At 61.5% G+C, this 20,726-nt stretch overlaps 1 protein-coding gene across 1 annotated transcript in view; it reads right to left on the bottom strand.

The window, feature by feature from the left end:
- The window catches only part of LOC132387545 (pre-rRNA 2'-O-ribose RNA methyltransferase FTSJ3-like), a 45,925-nt gene that overhangs the window by 758 nt on the left and 24,441 nt on the right, over positions 1–20,726 (bottom strand). The window contains exons 3-6 of the mRNA XM_059959923.1: positions 3,388–3,482; positions 1,079–1,172; positions 779–962; positions 577–671 (exon numbers count right to left, since the gene is read on the bottom strand). Coding sequence (XP_059815906.1) covers positions 577–671; positions 779–962; positions 1,079–1,172; positions 3,388–3,482 — 468 coding nt within the window. The remainder of the gene's footprint in view (positions 1–576; positions 672–778; positions 963–1,078; positions 1,173–3,387; positions 3,483–20,726) is intronic.

Below are 20,726 nucleotides of genomic sequence, written 5' to 3'. Positions count from 1 at the left end.
GGGGGAGGGGATTGAGGGACGACCACGAGGGGATGGTCAGTCACGGAATGGGGGGAGGGGATTGAGGGACGGACCATGAGGGGATGGTCAGTCACGGAATGGGGGGAGGGGATTGAGGGTCGGACCGTGAGGGGATGGTCAGTCACAGAATGGGGGGAGGGGATTGAGGGTCGGACCGTGAGGGGACTGTAAATAGGGACGAGGGAGGGTAATGAGGGACGGACCATGAGGGGATGGTCAGTCACGGAATGGGGGGGAGGGGATTGAGGGTCGGACCGTGAGGGGACTGTAAATAGGGACGGGGGAGAGTAATGAGGGACGGACCACGAGGGGATGGTCAGTCACGGAATGGGGGGAGGGGATTGAGGGTCGGACCGTGAGGGGACTGTCAGTCTCGGAATGGGGGGAGGGGATTGAGGGTCGGACCGTGAGGGGACTGTCAGTCTCGGAATGGGGGGAGGGGATTGAGGGTCGGACCGTGAGGGGATGGTGAATCTCATGACAGTGGGGACCAAGGGGCAGACCGCGAGGGGACGAAAACCGGGGTGGGGGAAGAGGTCTGAAGCGGACCCTCACCTTCTCATCTGGGCCATCTTCTCCCGCTCGGAAATGTCAACGGTGTTCACCACTGCCTCGGCTTTCCTCTTCAGCTGCTCCATCTTCCTCAGGAACTGCAGGGTGGAGTGGGGACGGAAGGAGACCGGTCAGAATGTGTGATGGACGGGGGAACGGGGAGAGGGTCGGGGCGACAGATGGGGGAGTGTCGGGGGTCACGTACCCGGCGTTTCTTGCGGGCCTTGGCCTCGGCGACCTTCTTGATGGGCCGGGCGTTGATCTCGGCCCAGCGCCGGCGGAACTCGGCGGCCATGGCGGGATCGAAGGGCGCCGGCCGCTGGCGGTACTTGTGCTCGTTGTCCACGAACCAGTCGGGCAGGGTCCCCTCTGGATCCTCGAATGCGTACCTGAGGGGTGAGGGAAGGAGTCAGTGGAGGCGCGCGCTCCCTCCCTCGTCCACAACACCCACCCCCCTCCTCGGCCAGCAGCTCCTGGCTGCAAACCTCTCGTCCCTCTCCCTCACCTGTTGAAGGAGTCATCCACCAGGTTTCGCGCCCTCTTCCTTGACGTTGCAATGGCCGTGCCCAGGGCCAGGCCTTCGGCATCGAGGACTCGACCTGATTTCAGTGGGCAGACAAGGCTTAGAAACTTCTCACAGCCACCACAGTTAATGTCATTATACAGTGTATCGAGATTGACCCATCACCGGGAGTGGGTGAGAGAGAGGCTGGGATCCGATCCGGGTAGGTTATATGTGAAATAACAGATCCCCGGGAGTGGGTTACAGGCTGGGATCCGATCCAGGGATTCAGCAGGTTTATATATAGAATAACAGATCCCCAGGAGTGGGTGACAGGCTGGGATCTGATCCAGGGGTTCAGGGGGTTTATATATAGAATAACAGATCCCCGGGAGTGGGTGACAGGCTGGGATCTGATCCAGGGGTTCGGGAGGTTTATATATAGAATAACAGATCCCCGAGAGTGGGTGACAGGCTGGGATCTGATCCAAGGTTCACAGGGTTTATATATCGAATAACAGATCCCCGGGAGTGGGTTACAGGCTGGGATCTGATCCAGGGGGTCAGGGGGATTATATACAGAATAACAGAACCCCGGGAGTGGGTGACAGGCTGGGATCTGATCCAGGGGTTCAGGGGGTTTATATATAGAATAACAGATCCCCGGGAGTGGGTTACCTGCTGGGATCTGATCCAGGGGTTCAGGGGGTTTATATACAGAATAACAGATACCCGGGAGTGGGTTACAGGCTGGGATCTGATCCAGGGGTTCAGGGGGTTTATATATAGAATAACAGATCCCCGGGAGTGGGTGACAGGCTGGGATCTGATCCAGGGGTTCGGGAGGTTTATATATAGAATAACAGATCCCCGGGAGTGGGTGACAGGCTGGGATCTGATCCAGGGGTTCAGGGGGTTTATATATAGAATAACAGATCCCCGGGAGTGGGTGACAGGCTGGGATCTGATCCAGGGGTTCAGGGGTTTATATATCGAATAACTGATCCCAGGGAGTGGGTGACAGGCTGGGATCTGATCCAGGGGTTCAGGGGGTTATATATAGAATAACAGATCCCCGGGAGTGGGTGACAGGCTGGGATCTGATCCAGGGGTTCAGGGGGTTTATATATAGAATAACAGATCCCCGGGAGAGGGTGACAGGCTGGGATCTGATCCAGGGGTTCAGGAGGTGTATATATAGAATAACAGATCCCCGGGAGTGAGTGACAGGCTGGGATCTGACCCAGGGGTTCAGGGGGTGTATACATAGAATAACAGATCCCCGGGAGTGGGTGACAGGCTGGGATCTGATCCAGGGGTTCAGGAGGTGTATATATAGAATAACAGATCCCCGAGAGTGGGTTACAGGCTGGGATCTGATCCAGGGATTCAATAGATGCAATAACAGAACCCCGGGAGTGGGTTACAGGCTGGGATCTGATCCGGGGGTTCAGAGGGTTTATATATAGAATAACAGATCCCCGGGAGTGGGTTACAGGCTGGGATCTGATCCAGGGGTTCAGGGCGTTTATATATAGAATAACAGATCCCCGGGAGCGGCTAACAGGCTGGGATCTGATCCAGGGGTTCAGGGGGTTTATATATAGAATAACAGATCCCCGGGAGTGGGTGACAGGCTGGGATCTGATCCAGGGGTTCAGGGGGTTTATATATAGAATAACAGATCGCCGGGAGTGGGTGACAGGCTGGGATCTGATCCAGGGGTTCAGGGGGTTTATATATAGAATAACAGATCACCAGGAGTGGGTGACAGGCTGGGATCTGATCAGGGGGTTTATATATAGAATAACAGATCCCCGGGAGTGGGTGACAGGCTAGGATCTGATCAGGGGGTTTATATATAGAATAACAGATCCCCGGGAGTGGGTGACAGGCTGGGATCTGATCAGGGGGTTTATATATAGAATAACAGATCCCCGGGAGTGGGTGACAGGCTAGGATCTGATCCAGGGATTCAGGGGGTTTATATATAGAATAACAGATCCCCAGGAGTGGGTGACAGGCTGAGATCTGATCCAGGGGTTCAGGGGGTTTATATATAGAATAACAGACCCCCGGGAGTGGTTTATAGGCTGGGATCTGATCCAGGGGTTCAGGGGGTTTATATATAGAATAACAGATCCCCGGGAGGGGTGACAGGCTGGGATCTGATCCAGGGGTTCAGGGGGTTTATATATAGAATAACAGATCCCCGGGAGTGGGTGACAGGCTGGGATCTGATCAGGGGGTTCAGGGGGTTTATATATAATTTATATTTGGGATTGGATTACAGTCTGGGTTTTATAACTCACCACATTTCTTCACTGGAACGACCTCAAAGTCATCATCTTCATCAGCTGGGGCTCTCTTGTTCGGTCCCGCAGCGTTCTTCATCTGCTGGATATCACTAGAAGTTTCGGACAAGAGGTCAGAGACCAAATGGAAAGGTACAGAGCAAGACAGCTCACTACACATCACCCCCACAGTGTGTCCCCCACTTTATCCCCAGTGTGGACACCGAGCGTTCCTGGGACACGGGTCAGACACTGTGTGGAGCTCCCTCTACATCACCCCCACAGTCTGTCCCCCCTACTTTACCCCAGTGTGGGCACCGAGTGCTCCTGGGACACGGGTCAGACACGGTGTGGAGCTCCCTCTACATCACCCCCACAGTGTGTCCCCCACTTTATCCCCAGTGTGGACACCGAGCGTTCCCGGGACACGGGACAGACACGGTGTGGAGCTGCCTCTACATCACCCCCACAGTGTGTCCCCCCACTTTAACCCCAGTGTGGGCACCGAGCGCTCCCGGGACACGGGTCAGACACGGTGTGGAGCTCCCTCTACATCACCCCCACAGTGTGTCCCCCACTTTATCCCCAGTGTGGACACCGAGCGTTCCCGGGACACGTGACAGACACGGTGTGGAGCTGCCTCTACATCACCCCCACAGTGTGTCCCCCCACTTTATCCCCAGTGTGGACACCGAGCGCTCCCGGGACACGGGTCAGACACGGTGTGGAGCTCCCTCTACATCACCCCCACAGTGTGTCCCCCCACTTTATCCCCAGTGTGGACACCGAGCGTTCCCGGGACACGGGTCAGACACTGTGTGGAGCTCCCTCTACATCACCCCCACAGTGTGTCCCCCCTACTTTACCCCAGTGTAGGCACCGAGTGCTCCTGGGACACGGGTCAGACACGGTGTGGAGCTCCCTCTACATCACCCCCACAGTGTGTCCCCCACTTTATCCCCAGTGTGGGCACCGAGCGCTCCCGGGACACGGGTCAGACACGGTGTGGAACTCCCTCTACATCATCCCCACAGTGTGTGTCCCCCCACTTTATCCACAGTGTGGACACCGAGCGCTCCCGGGACACGAGTCAGACACGGTGTGGAGCACCCTCTACATCACCCCCACAGTATCCCCCCACTTTATCCCCAGTGTGGGCACCGAGCGCTTCCGGGACACGGGTCAGACACGGTGTGGAGCTCCCTCTACATCACCCCCACAGTGTGTCCCCCAACTTTATCCCCAGTGTGGGCACCGAGCGCTCCCGGGACACGGGTCAGACACGGTGTGGAGCTCCCTCTACATCACCCCCACAGTGTGTCCCCCCACGTTATCCCCAGTGTGGGCACCGAGCGGTCCCGAGAAACGGGTCAAGACACGGTGTGGAGCTCCCTCTACATCACCCCCACAGTGTGTCCCCCCACGTTATCCCCAGTGTGGGCACCAAGCGGTCCCGGGAAACGGGTCAAGACACGGTGTGGAGCTCCCTCTACATCACCCCCACAGTGTGTCCCCCCCACTTTACCCCAGTGTGGGCACCGAGTGCTCCTGGGACACGGGTCAGACACGGTGTGGAACTCCCTCTACATCACCCCCACAGTGTGTCCCCCCACTTTATCCCCAGTGTGGGCACCGAGCGCTCCCGGGACACGGGTCAGACACGGTGTGGAGCTCCCTCTACATCACCCCCACAGTGAGTCCCCCCACTTTATCCCCAGTGTGGACACCGAGCGCTCCCGGGACACGGGTCAGACACGGTGTGGAGCTCCCTCTACATCACCCCCACAGTGTGGCCACCACACTCTATCCCCAGTGCGAACACCAAGCGCTCCCGGGACACGAGTCAGACACGGTGTGGAGCGCCCTCTATATCACCCCAACAGTGTGTCCCCCTACTTTATCCCCAGTGTGGGTACCGAGCGCTCCCGGGACACGGGTCAGACATGGTGTGGAGCTCCCTCTACATCACCGCCACAGTGTGTCCCCCCACTTTATCCCCAGTCTGGGCACCGAACGTTCCCGGGACACGGGTCAGACACGGTGTGGAGCTCCCTCTGCATCACCCCCACAGTGTGTCCCCCCACTTTATCCCCAGTGTGGGCATCGAGCGCTCCCGGGACACGGGACAGACACGGTGGGGAGCTCCCTCTACATCACCCCACAGTGTGTCCCCCCACTTTATCCCCAGTGTGGACACCGAGCGCTCCCGGGACACGGGACAGAACGGTGTGGAGCTCCCTCTACATCACCCTCACAGTGTGGCCACCCCCCCACTTTATCCCCAGTATGGGCACTGAGCGCTCCCGGGACACGGGTCAGACACGGTGTGGAGCTCCCTCTACATCACCCCCACAGTGTGTCCCCCCACTTTATCCCCAGTGTGGGCACCGAGCGCTCCCGGGACACGGGTCAGACACGGTGTGGAACTCCCTCTACATCATCCCCACAGTGTGTGTCCCCCCACTTTATCCACAGTGTGGACACCGAGCGCTCCCGGGACACGAGTCAGACACTGTGTGGAGCTCCCTCTACATCACCCCCACAGTGTGTCCCCCCTACTTTACCCCAGTGTAGGCACCGAGTGCTCCTGGGACACGGGTCAGACACGGTGTGGAGCTCCCTCTACATCAACCCCACAGTGTGTCCCCCACTTTATCCCCAGTGTGGGCACCGAGCGCTCCCGGGACACGGGTCAGACACGGTGTGGAACTCCCTCTACATCATCCCCACAGTGTGTGTCCCCCCACTTTATCCACAGTGTGGACACCGAGCGCTCCCGGGACACGAGTCAGACACGGTGTGGAGCACCCTCTACATCACCCCCACAGTATCCCCCCACTTTATCCCCAGTGTGGGCACCGAGCGCTTCCGGGACACGGGTCAGACACGGTGTGGAGCTCCCTCTACATCACCCCCACAGTGTGTCCCCCAACTTTATCCCCAGTGTGGGCACCGAGCGCTCCCGGGACACGGGTCAGACACGGTGTGGAGCTCCCTCTACATCACCCCCACAGTGTGTCCCCCCACGTTATCCCCAGTGTGGGCACCGAGCGGTCCCGAGAAACGGGTCAAGACACGGTGTGGAGCTCCCTCTACATCACCCCCACAGTGTGTCCCCCCACGTTATCCCCAGTGTGGGCACCAAGCGGTCCCGGGAAACGGGTCAAGACACGGTGTGGAGCTCCCTCTACATCACCCCCACAGTGTGTCCCCCCCACTTTACCCCAGTGTGGGCACCGAGTGCTCCTGGGACACGGGTCAGACACGGTGTGGAACTCCCTCTACATCACCCCCACAGTGTGTCCCCCCACTTTATCCCCAGTGTGGGCACCGAGCGCTCCCGGGACACGGGTCAGACACGGTGTGGAGCTCCCTCTACATCACCCCCACAGTGAGTCCCCCCACTTTATCCCCAGTGTGGACACCGAGCGCTCCCGGGACACGGGTCAGACACGGTGTGGAGCTCCCTCTACATCACCCCCACAGTGTGGCCACCACACTCTATCCCCAGTGCGAACACCAAGCGCTCCCGGGACACGAGTCAGACACGGTGTGGAGCGCCCTCTATATCACCCCAACAGTGTGTCCCCCTACTTTATCCCCAGTGTGGGTACCGAGCGCTCCCGGGACACGGGTCAGACACGGTGTGGAGCTCCCTCTACATCACCGCCACAGTGTGTCCCCCCACTTTATCCCCAGTCTGGGCACCGAACGTTCCCGGGACACGGGTCAGACACGGTGTGGAGCTCCCTCTGCATCACCCCCACAGTGTGTCCCCCCACTTTATCCCCAGTGTGGGCATCGAGCGCTCCCGGGACACGGGACAGACACGGTGGGGAGCTCCCTCTACATCACCCCACAGTGTGTCCCCCCACTTTATCCCCAGTGTGGACACCGTGCGCTCCCGGGACACGGGACAGAACGGTGTGGAGCTCCCTCTACATCACCCTCACAGTGTGGCCACCCCCCCACTTTATCCCCAGTATGGGCACTGAGCGCTCCCGGGACACGGGTCAGACACGGTGTGGAGCTCCCTCTACATCACCCCCACAGTGTGTCCCCCCACTTTATCCCCAGTGTGGGCACCGAGCGCTCCCGGGACACGGGTCAGACACGGTGTGGAGCTCCCTCTACATCATCCCCACAGAGAGTCCCCCAACTTTATCCCAAGTGTGGACACCGAGCGCTCCCGGGACACGAGTCAGACACGGTGTGGAGCTCCCTCTACATCACCCCCACAGTGTGGCCACCCCACTCTATCCCCAGTGCGAACACCGAGCGCTCCCGGGACACGAGTCAGACACGGTGTGGAGCTCCCTCTACATCACCCCCACAGTGTGTCCCCCCACTTTATCCCCAGTGTGGGCACCGAGCGCTCCCGGGACACGGGTCAGACACGGTGTGGAGCTCCCTCTACATCACCGCAACAGTGTGTCCCCCCACTTTATCCCCAGTCTGGGCACCGAACGTTCCCGGGACACGGGTCAGACACGGTGTGGAGCTCCCTCTGCATCACCCCCACAGTGTGTCCCCCCACTTTATCCCCAGTGTGGGCATCGAGCGCTCCCGGGACACGGGCCAGACACGGTGGGGAGCTCCCTCTACATCACCCCACAGTGTGTCCCCCCACTTTATCCCCAGTGTGGACACCGAGCGCTCCCGGGACACGGGTCAGAACGGTGTGGAGCTCCCTCTACATCACCCTCACAGTGTGGCCACCCCACTCTATCCCCATTGTGAACACCGAGCGCTCCCGGGACACGAGTCAGACATGGTGTGGAGCTCCCTCTTCATCACCGCCACAGTGTGTCCCCCCACTTTATCCCCAGTGTGGGCACCGAGCGCTCCCAGGACACGGGTCAGACACGGTGTGGAGCTCCCTCTACATTACCCCCACAGTGTGTCCCCCCACTTTATGCCCAGTGTGGACACCGAGCGCTCCCGGGACACGGGTCAGACACGGTGTGGAGCTCCCTCTACATCACCCCCACAATGAGTCCCCCCACTTTATCCCCAGTGTGGACACCGAGCGCTCCCGGGACACGGGTCAGACACGGTGTGGAGCTCCCTCTACATCACACCCACAGTGTGGCCACCCCACTCTATCCCCAGTGCGAACACCGAGCGCTCCCGGGACACGAGTCAGACACGGTGTGGAGCGCCCTCCATATCACCCCAACAGTGTGTCCCCCTACTTTATCCCCAGTGTGGGTACCGAGCGCTCCCGGGACACGGGTCAGACACGGTGTGGAGCTCCCTCTACATCACCGCCACAGTGTGTCCCCCCACTTTATCCCCAGTCTGGGCACCGAACGTTCCCAGGACACGGGTCAGACACGGTGTGGAGCTCCCTCGGCATCACCACCACAGTGTGTCCCCCCACTTTATCCCCAGTGTGGGCATCGAGCGCTCCCGGGACACGGGCCAGACACGGTGGGGAGCTCCCTCTACATCACCCCACAGTGTGTCCCCCCACTTTATCCCCAGTGTGGACACCGAGCGCTCCCGGGACACGGGTCAGAACGGTGTGGAGCTCCCTCTATATCACCCCCACAGTGTGTCCCCCCACTTTATCCCCAGTGTGGGCATCGAGCGCTCCTGGGACACGGGTCAGACACGGTATGGAGCTCCCTCTACATCACCCTCACAGTGTGGCCACCCCCCCACTTTATCCCCAGTATGGGCACTGAGCGCTCCCGGGACACGGGTCAGACACGGTGTGGAGCTCCCTCTACATCACCCCCACAGTGTGTCCCCCCACTTTATCCCCAGTGTGGGCACCGAGCGCTCCCGGGACACGGGTCAGACACGGTGTGGAGCTCCCTCTACATCACCCCTACAGTGTGTCCCCCCACTTTACCCCAGTGTGGGCACCGAGCGCTCCCGGGACACGGGTCAGACACGGTGTGGAGCTCCCTCTACATCATCCCCACAGAGAGTCCCCCAACTTTATCCCAAGTGTGGACACCGAGCGCTCCCGGGACACGAGTCAGACACGGTGTGGAGCTCCCTCTACATCACCCCCACAGTGTGTCCCCCCACTTTATCCCCAGTGTGGGCACCGAGCGCTCCCGGGACACGGGTCAGACACGGTGTGGAGCTCCCTCTACATCACCCCCGCAGTGTGGCCACCCCACTCTATCCCCAGTGCGAACACCGAGCGCTCCCGGGACACGAGTCAGACACGGTGTGGAGCTCCCTCTACATCACCCCCACAGTGTGTCCCCCCACTTTATCCCCAGTGTGGGCACCAAGCGCTCCCGGGACACGGGTCAGACACGGTGTGGAGCTCCCTCTACATCACCGCCACAGTGTGTCCCCCCACTTTATCCCCAGTCTGGGCACCGAACGTTCCCGGGACACGGGTCAGACACGGTGTGGAGCTCCCTCTGCATCACCCCCACAGTGTGTCCCCCCACTTTATCCTCAGTGTGGGCATCGAGCGCTCCCGGGACACAGGCCAGACACGGTGGGGAGCTCCCTCTACATCACCCCACAGTGTGTCCCCCCACTTTATCCCCAGTGTGGACACCGAGCGCTCCCGGGACACGGGTCAGAACGGTGTGGAGCTCCCTCTACATCACCCTCACAGTGTGGCCACCCCACTCTATCCCCATTGTGAACACCGAGCGCTCCCGGGACACGAGTCAGACACGGTGTGGAGCTCCCTCTTCATCACCGCCACAGTGTGTCCCCCCACTTTATCCCCAGTGTGGGCACCGAGCGCTCCCAGGACACGGGTCAGACACGGTGTGGAGCTCCCTCTACATTACCCCCACAGTGTGTCCCCCCACTTTATGCCCAGTGTGGACACCGAGCGTTCCCGGGACACGGGTCAGACACTGTGTGGAGCTCCCTCTACATCACCCCCACAGTGTGTCCCCCCTACTTTACCCCAGTGTGGGCACCGAGTGCTCCTGGGACACGGGTCAGACACGGTGTGGAGCTCCCTCTACATCACCCCCACAGTGTGTCCCCCACTTTATCCCCAGTGGTGACAACGAGCGCTCCCGGGACACGGGACAGACACGGTGTGGAGCTGCCTCTACATCACCCCCACAGTTTGTTCCCCCCACTTTATCCCCAGTGTGGACACCGAGCGCTTCCGGGACACGGGTCAGACACGGTTTGGAACTCCCTCTACATCATCCCCACAAAGTGTCCCCCCACTTTATCCCCAGTGTGGACACCGAGCGCTCCCGGGACACGAGTCAGACACGGTGTGGAGCTCCCTCTACATCACCCCCACAGTGTCCCCCCACTTTATCCCCAGTGTGGGCACCGAGCGCTTCCGGGACACGGGTCAGACACGGTGTGGAGCTCCCTCTACATCACCCCACAGTGTGTCCCCCAACTTTATCCCCAGTGTGGGCACCGAGCGCTCCCGGGACACGTGTCAGACATGGTGTGGAGCACCCTGTACATCACCCGCATAGTGTGTCTCCCCACTTTATCCCCAGTGTGGGCACCGAGCGCTCCCTGGACACGGGTCAGACACGGTGTGGAGCTCCCTCTACATCACCCCCACAGTGTGTCCCCCCACGTTATCCCCAGTGTGGGCACCGAGCGGTCCCGGGAAACGGGTCAAGACACGGTGTGGAGCTCCCTCTACATCACCCCCACAGTGTGTCCCCCCCACTTTACCCCAGTGTGGGCACCGAGTGCTCCTGGGACACGGGTCAGACACGGTGTGGAGCTCCCTCTACATCACCCCCACAGTGTGTCCCCCACTTTATCCCCAGTGGTGACATCGAGCGCTCCCGGGACACAGGTCAGAGACGATGTGGAGCTCCCTCTACATCACCCCCACAGTGTGTCCCCCCACTTTATCCCCAGTGTGGACACCGAGCGCTCCCGGGACACGGGTCAGACACGGTGTGGAGCTAACTCTACATCAACCCCACGGTGTGTCCCCCCACTTTATCCCCAGTGTGGACACCGAGCGCTCCCGGGACACGGGTCAGACACGGTGTGGAGCTCCCTCTACATCACCCCCACAGTGTGTCCCCCCACTTTATCCCCAGTGTGGACACCGAGCGCTCCCGGGACACGGGTCAGACACGGTGTGGAGCTCCCTCTACATCACCACCACAGTGTGTCCCCGCACTTTATCCCCAGTGTGGGCACCGAGAGCTCCCGGGACACGGGTCAGACACGGTGTGGAGCTCCCTCTACATCACCCCCACAGTGTATCCCCCCACTTTATCCCCAGTGTGGGCACCGAGCGCTCCCGGGACACGGGTCAGTCAAGGTGTGGAGCTCCCTCTACATCACCCCCACAGTGTGTCCCCCCACTTTATCCCCAGTGTGGGCACCGAGCGCTCCCGGGACACGGGTCAGACACAGTGTGGAGCTCCCTCTACATCACACCCACAGAGAGTCCCCCCACTTTATCCCAAGTGTGGACACCGAGCGCTCCCGGGATACGAGTCAGACAGGGTGTGGAGCTCCCTCTACATCACCCCCACAGTGTGTCCCCCCACTTTATCCCCAGTGTGGGCACCGAGCGCTCCCGGGACACGGGTCAGACACGGTGTGGAGCTCCCTCTACATCACCCCCACAGTGTGTCCCCCCATTTTATCCCCAGTGTGGGCACCGAGTGCTCCTGGGACACGGGTCGGACACGGTGTGGAGCTCCCTCTACCTCACCCCCACAGTGTGTCCCCCCACTTTATCCCCAGTGTGGACACCGAGCGCTCCCGGGACACGGGCCAGACACGGTGGGGAGCTCCCTCTACATCACCCCACAGTGTGTCCCCCCACTTTATCCCCAGTGTGGACACCGAGCGCTCCCGGGACACGGGTCGGACACAGTGTGGAGCTCCCTCTACATCACCCCACAGTGTGTCCCCCCACTTTATCCCCAGTGTGGACACCGAGCGCTCCCGGGACACGGGTCGGACACGGTGTGGAGCTCCCTCTACATCACCCCCACAGTGTGTCCCCCACTTTATCCCCAGTGTGGACACCGAGCGTTCCCGGGACACGGGTCAGACACTGTGTGGAGCTCCCTCTACATCACCCCCACAGTGTGTCACCCCTACTTTACCCCAGTGTGGGCACCGAGTGCTCCTGGGACACGGGTCAGACACGGTGTGGAGCTCCCTCTACATCACCCCCACAGTGTGTCCCCCCACTTTATCCCCAGTGTGGACACCGAGCGCTCCCGGGACACGGGTCAGACACGGTTTGGAACTCCCTCTACATCATCCCCACAAAGTGTCCCCCCACTTTATCCCCAGTGTGGACACCGAGCGCTCCCGGGACACGGGTCAGACACGGTGTGGAGCTCCCTCTACATCACCCCCACAGTGTGTCCCCCAACTTTATCCCCAGTGTGGGCACCGAGCACTTACGGGGCACGGGTCAGACACGGTATGGAGCTCCCTCTACATCACCCCCACAGTGTGTCCCCCACTTTATCCCCAGTGTGGGCACCGAGCGCTCCCGGGACACGGGTCAGACACGGTGTGGAGCTCCCACTACATCACCCCCACAGTGTGTCCCCCACTTTATCCCCAGTGTGGGCACCGAGCGCTCCCGGGACACGTGTCAGACACGGTGTGGAGCACCCTGTACATCACCCCCATAGTGTGTCCCCCCACTTTATCCCCAGTGTGGGCACCGAGCGCTCCCGGGACACGGGTCAGACACGGTGTGGAGCTCCCTCTACATCACCCCCACAGTGTGTCCCCCCACGTTATCCCCAGTGTGGGCACCGAGCGGTCCCGGGAAACGGGTCAAGACACGGTGTGGAGCTCCCTCTACATCACCCCCACAGTGTGTCCCCCCACGTTATCCCCAGTGTGGGCACCGAGCGGTCCCGGGAAACGGGTCAAGACACGGTGTGGAGCTCCCTCTACATCACCCCCACAGTGTGTCCCCCCCACTTTACCCCAGTGTGGGCACCGAGTGCTCCTGGGACACCGGTCAGAACGGTGTGGAGCTCCCTCTACATCACCCTCACAGTGTGGCCACCCCCCCACTTTATCCCCAGTATGGGCACTGAGCGCTCCCGGGACACGGGTCAGACACGGTGTGGAGCTCCCTCTACATCACGCCCACAGTGTGTCCCCCCACTTTATCCCCAGTGTGGGTAACGAGCGCTCCCGGGACACGGGTCAGACACGGTGTGGAGCTCCCTCTACATCATCCCCACAGAGAGTCCCCCAACTTTATCCCAAGTGTGGACACCGAGCGCTCCCGGGACACGAGTCAGACACGGTGTGGAGCTCCCTCTACATCACCCCCACAGTGTGTCCCCCCACTTTATCCCCAGTGTGGGCACCGAGCGCTCCCGGGACACGGGTCAGACACGGTGTGGAGCTCCCTCTACATCACCCCCGCAGTGTGGCCACCCCACTCTATCCCCAGTGCGAACACCGAGCGCTCCCGGGACACGAGTCAGACACGGTGTGGAGCTCCCTCTACATCACCCCCACAGTGTGTCCCCCCACTTTATCCCCAGTGTGGGCACCAAGCGCTCCCGGGACACGGGTCAGACACGGTGTGGAGCTCCCTCTACATCACCGCCACAGTGTGTCCCCCCACTTTATCCCCAGTCTGGGCACCGAACGTTCCCGGGACACGGGTCAGACACGGTGTGGAGCTCCCTCTGCATCACCCCCACAGTGTGTCCCCCCACTTTATCCTCAGTGTGGGCATCGAGCGCTCCCGGGACACGGGCCAGACACGGTGGGGAGCTCCCTCTACATCACCCCACAGTGTGTCCCCCCACTTTATCCCCAGTGTGGACACCGAGCGCTCCCGGGACACGGGTCAGAACGGTGTGGAGCTCCCTCTACATCACCCTCACAGTGTGGCCACCCCACTCTATCCCCATTGTGAACACCGAGCGCTCCCGGGACACGAGTCAGACACGGTGTGGAGCTCCCTCTTCATCACCGCCACAGTGTGTCCCCCCACTTTATCCCCAGTGTGGGCACCGAGCGCTCCCAGGACACGGGTCAGACACGGTGTGGAGCTCCCTCTACATTACCCCCACAGTGTGTCCCCCCACTTTATGCCCAGTGTGGACACCGAGCGTTCCCGGGACACGGGTCAGACACTGTGTGGAGCTCCCTCTACATCACCCCCACAGTGTGTCCCCCCTACTTTACCCCAGTGTGGGCACCGAGTGCTCCTGGGACACGGGTCAGACACGGTGTGGAGCTCCCTCTACATCACACCCACAGTGTGTCCCCCACTTTATCCCCAGTGGTGACAACGAGCGCTCCCGGGACACGGGACAGACACGGTGTGGAGCTGCCTCTACATCACCCCCACAGTTTGTTCCCCCCACTTTATCCCCAGTGTGGACACCGAGCGCTTCCGGGACACGGGTCAGACACGGTTTGGAACTCCCTCTACATCATCCCCACAAAGTGTCCCCCCACTTTATCCCCAGTGTGGACACCGAGCGCTCCCGGGACACGAGTCAGACACGGTGTGGAGCTCCCTCTACATCACCCCCACAGTGTCCCCCCACTTTATCCCCAGTGTGGGCACCGAGCGCTTCCGGGACACGGGTCAGACACGGTGTGGAGCTCCCTCTACATCACCCCACAGTGTGTCCCCCAACTTTATCCCCAGTGTGGGCACCGAGCGCTCCCGGGACACGTGTCAGACATGGTGTGGAGCACCCTGTACATCACCCGCATAGTGTGTCTCCCCACTTTATCCCCAGTGTGGGCACCGAGCGCTCCCTGGACACGGGTCAGACACGGTGTGGAGCTCCCTCTACATCACCCCCACAGTGTGTCCCCCCACGTTATCCCCAGTGTGGGCACCGAGCGGTCCCGGGAAACGGGTCAAGACACGGTGTGGAGCTCCCTCTACATCACCCCCACAGTGTGTCCCCCCACGTTATCCCCAGTGTGGGCACCGAGCGGTCCCGGTAAACAGGTCAAGACACGGTGTGGAGCTCCCTCTACATCACCCCCACAGTGTGTCCCCCCCACTTTACCCCAGTGTGGGCACCGAGTGCTCCTGGGACACGGGTCAGACACGGTGTGGAGCTCCCTCTACATCACCCCCACAGTGTGTCCCCCACTTTATCCCCAGTGGTGACATCGAGCGCTCCCGGGACACAGGTCAGAGACGATGTGGAGCTCCCTCTACATCACCCCCACAGTGTGTCCCCCCACTTTATCCCCAGTGTGGACACCGAGCGCTCCCGGGACACGGGTCAGACACGGTGTGGAGCTCACTCTACATCAACCCCACGGTGTGTCCCCCCACTTTATGCCCAGTGTGGACACCGAGCGCTCCCGGGACACGGGTCAGACACGGTGTGGAGCTCCCTCTACATCACCCCCACAGTGTGTCCCCCCACTTTATCCCCAGTGTGGACACCGAGCGCTCCCGGGACACGGGTCAGACACGGTGTGGAGCTCCCTCTACATCACCACCACAGTGTGTCCCCGCACTTTATCCCCAGTGTGGGCACCGAGAGCTCCCGGGACACGGGTCAGACACGGTGTGGAGCTCCCTCTACATCACCCCCACAGTGTATCCCCCCACTTTATCCCCAGTGTGGGCACCGAGCGCTCCCGGGACACGGGTCAGTCAAGGTGTGGAGCTCCCTCTACATCACCCCCACAGTGTGTCCCCCCACTTTATCCCCAGTGTGGGCACCGAGCGCTCCCGGGACACGGGTCAGACACAGTGTGGAGCTCCCTCTACATCACACCCACAGAGAGTCCCCCCACTTTATCCCAAGTGTGGACACCGAGCGCTCCCGGGACACGAGTCAGACAGGGTGTGGAGCTCCCTCTACATCACACCCACAGTGTGTCCCCCCACTTTATCCCCAGTGTGGGCACCGAGCGCTCCCGGGACACGGGTCAGACACGGTGTGGAGCTCCCTCTACATCACCCCCACAGTGTGTCCCCCCATTTTATCCACAGTGTGGGCACCGAGTGCTCCTGGGACACGGGTCGGACACGGTGTGGAGTTCCCTCTACCTCACCCCCACAGTGTGTCCCCCCACTTTATCCCCAGTGTGGACACCGAGCGCTCCCGGGACACGGGCCAGACACGGTGGGGAGCTCCCTCTACATCACCCCACAGTGTGTCCCCCCACTTTATCCCCAGTGTGGACACCGAGCGCTCCCGGGACACGGGTCGGACACAGTGTGGAGCTCCCTCTACATCACCCCACAGTGTGTCCCCCCACTTTATCCCCAGTGTGGACACCGAGCGCTCCCGGGACACGGGTCGGACACGGTGTGGAGCTCCCTCTACATCACCCCCACAGTGTGTCCCCCACTTTATCCCCAGTGTGGACACCGAGCGTTCCCGGGACACGGGTCAGACACTGTGTGGAGCTCCCTCTACATCACCCCCACAGTGTGTCACCCCTACTTTACCCCAGTGTGGGCACCGAGTGCTCCTGGGACACGGGTCAGACACGGTGTGGAGCTCCCTCTACATCACCCCCACAGTGTGTCCCCCCACTTTATCCCCAGTGTGGACACCGAGCGCTCCCGGGACATGGGTCAGACACGGTTTGGAACTCCCTCTACATCATCCCCACAAAGTGTCCCCCCACTTTATCCCCAGTGTGGACACCGAGCGCTCCCGGGACACGGGTCAGACACGGTGTGGAGCTCCCTCTACATCACCCCCACAGTGTGTCCCCCAACTTTATCCCCAGTGTGGGCACCGAGCACTTACGGGGCACGGGTCAGACACGGTATGGAGCTCCCTCTACATCACCCCCACAGTGGGTCCCCCACTTTATCCCCAGTGTGGGCACCGAGCGCTCCCGGGACACGGGTCAGACACGGTGTGGAGCTCCCACTACATCACCCCCACAGTGTGTCCCCCACTTTATCCCCAGTGTGGGCACCGAGCGCTCCCGGGACACGTGTCAGACACGGTGTGGAGCACCCTGTACATCACCCCCATAGTGTGTCCCCCCACTTTATCCCCAGTGTGGGCACCGAGCGCTCCCGGGACACGGGTCAGACACGGTGTGGAGCTCCCTCTACATCACCCCCACAGTGTGTCCCCCCACGTTATCCCTAGTGTGGGCACCGAGCGGTCCCGGGAAACGGGTCAAGACACGGTGTGGAGCTCCCTCTACATCACCCCCACAGTGTGTCCCCCCACGTTCTCCCCAGTGTGGGCACCGAGCGGTCCCGGGAAACGGGTCAAGACAAGGTGTGGAGCTCCCTCTACATCACCCCCACAGTGTGTCCCCCCCACTTTACCCCAGTGTGGGCACCGAGTGCTCCTGGGACACCGGTCAGAACGGTGTGGAGCTCCCTCTACATCACCCTCACAGTGTGGCCACCCCCCCACTTTATCCCCAGTATGGGCACTGAGCGCTCCCGGGACACGGGTCAGACACGGTGTGGAGCTCCCTCTACATCACCCCCACAGTGTGTCCCCCCACTTTATCCCCAGTGTGGGTAACGAACGCTCCCGGGACACGGGTCAGACACGGTGTGGAGCTCCCTCTACATCATCCCCACAGAGAGTCCCCCAACTTTATCCCAAGTGTGGACACCGAGCGCTCCCGGGACACGAGTCAGACACGGTGTGGAGCTCCCTCTACATCACCCCCACAGTGTGTCCCCCCACTTTATCCCCAGTGTGGGCACCGAGCGCTCCCGGGACACGGGTCAGACACGGTGTGGAGCTCCCTCTACATCACCACCGCAGTGTGGCCACCCCACTCTATCCCCAGTGCGAACACCGAGCGCTCCCGGGACACGAGTCAGACACGGTGTGGAGCTCCCTCTACATCACCCCCACAGTGTGTCCCCCCACTTTATCCCCAGTGTGGGCACCAAGCGCTCCCGGGACACGGGTCAGACACGGTGTGGAGCTCCCTCTACATCACCGCCACAGTGTGTCCCCCCACTTTATCCCCAGTCTGGGCACCGAACGTTCCCGGGACACGGGTCAGACACGGTGTGGAGCTCCCTCTGCATCACCCCCACAGTGTGTCCCCCCACTTTATCCTCAGTGTGGGCATCGAGCGCTCCCGGGACACGGGCCAGACACGGTGGGGAGCTCCCTCTACATCACCCCACAGTGTGTCCCCCCACTTTATCCCCAGTGTGGACACCGAGCGCTCCCGGGACACGGGTCAGAACGGTGTGGAGCTCCCTCTACATCACCCTCACAGTGTGGCCACCCCACTCTATCCCCATTGTGAACACCGAGCGCTCCCGGGACACGAGTCAGACACGGTGTGGAGCTCCCTCTTCATCACCGCCACAGTGTGTCCCCCCACTTTATCCCCAGTGTGGGCACCGAGCGCTCCTGGGACACGGGTCAGACACGGTGTGGAGCTCCCTCTACATCACCCCCACAGTGTGTCCCCCACCTTATCCCCAGTGGTGACAACGAGCGCTCCCGGGACACGGGACAGACACGGTGTGGAGCTGCCTCTACATCACCCCCACAGTTTGTTCCCCCCACTTTATCCCCAGTGTGGACACCGAGCGCTTCCGGGACACGGGTCAGACACGGTTTGGAACTCCCTCTACATCATCCCCACAAAGTGTCCCCCCACTTTATCCCCAGTGTGGACACCGAGCGCTCCCGGGACACGAGTCAGACACGGTGTGGAGCTCCCTCTACATCACCCCCACAGTGTCCCCCCACTTTATCCCCAGTGTGGGCACCGAGCGCTTCCGGGACACGGGTCAGACACGGTGTGGAGTTCCCTCTACATCACCCCACAGTGTGTCCCCCAACTTTATCCCCAGTGTGGGCACCGAGCGCTCCCGGGACACGTGTCAGACATGGTGTGGAGCACCCTGTACATCACCCGCATAGTGTGTCTCCCCACTTTATCCCCAGTGTGGGCACCGAGCGCTCCCTGGACACGGGTCAGACACGGTGTGGAGCTCCCTCTACATCACCCCCACAGTGTGTCCCCCCACGTTATCCCCAGTGTGGGCACCGAGCGGTCCCGGGAAACGGGTCAAGACACGGTGTGGAGCTCCCTCTACATCACCCCCACAGTGTGTCCCCCCACGTTATCCCCAGTGTGGGCACCGAGCGGTCCCGGGAAACGGGTCAAGACACGGTGTGGAGCTCCCTCTACATCACCCCCACAGTGTGTCCCCCCCACTTTACCCCAGTGTGGGCACCGAGTGCTCCTGGGACACGGGTCAGACACGGTGTGGAGCTCCCTCTACATCACCCCCACAGTGTGTCCCCCACTTTATCCCCAGTGGTGACATCGAGCGCTCCCGGGACACAGGTCAGAGACGATGTGGAGCTCACTCTACATCAACCCCACGGTGTGTCCCCCCACTTTATCCCCAGTGTGGACACCGAGCGCTCCCGGGACACGGGTCAGACACGGTGTGGAGCTCACTCTACATCAACCCCACGGTGTGTCCCCCCACTTTATCCCCAGTGTGGACACCGAGCGCTCCCGGGACACGGGTCAGACACGGTGTGGAGCTCCCTCTACATCACCCCCACAGTGTGTCCCCCCACTTTATCCCCAGTGTGGACACCGAGCGCTCCCGGGACACGGGTCAGACACGGTGTGGAGCTCCCTCTACATCACCACCACAGTGTGTACCCGCACTTTATCCCCAGTGTGGGCACCGAGAGCTCCCGGGACACGGGTCAGACACGGTGTGGAGCTCCCTCTACATCACCCCCACAGTGTATCCCCCCACTTTATCCCCAGTGTGGGCACCGAGCGCTCCCGGGACACGGGTCAGTCAAGGTGTGGAGCTCCCTCTACATCACCCCCACAGTGTGTCCCCCCACTTTATCCCCAGTGTGGGCACCGAGCGCTCCCGGGACACGGGTCAGACACAGTGTGGAGCTCCCTCTACATCACACCCACAGAGAGTCCCCCCACTTTATCCCAAGTGTGGACACCGAGCGCTCCCGGGACACGAGTCAGACAGGGTGTGGAGCTCCCTCTACATCACCCCCACAGTGTGTCCCCCCACTTTATCCCCAGTGTGGGCACCGAGCGCTCCCGGGACATGGGTCAGACACGGTGTGGAGCTCCCTCTACATCACCCCCACAGTGTGTCCCCCCATTTTATCCACAGTGTGGGCACCGAGTGCTCCTGGGACACGGGTCGGACACGGTGTGGAGCTCCCTCTACCTCACCCCCACAGTGTGTCCCCCCACTTTATCCCCAGTGTGGACACCGAGCGCTCCCGGGACACGGGCCAGACACGGTGGGGAGCTCCCTCTACATCACCCCCACAGTGTGTCCCCCCACTTTATCCCCAGTGTGGACACCAAGCGCTCCCGGGACACGGGTCAGACACGGTTTGGAACTCCCTCTACATCATCCCCACAAAGTGTCCCCCCACTTTATCCCCAGTGTGGACACCGAGCGCTCCCGGGACACGGGT

This window comes from Hypanus sabinus, unplaced genomic scaffold (assembly GCF_030144855.1).
Source record: "Hypanus sabinus isolate sHypSab1 unplaced genomic scaffold, sHypSab1.hap1 scaffold_1966, whole genome shotgun sequence".
NCBI classification, from domain to species: domain Eukaryota; kingdom Metazoa; phylum Chordata; class Chondrichthyes; order Myliobatiformes; family Dasyatidae; genus Hypanus; species Hypanus sabinus.
Note: the sequence above shows the minus strand (reverse complement) of the source record. Positions and strands in the feature narration are given on the sequence as shown.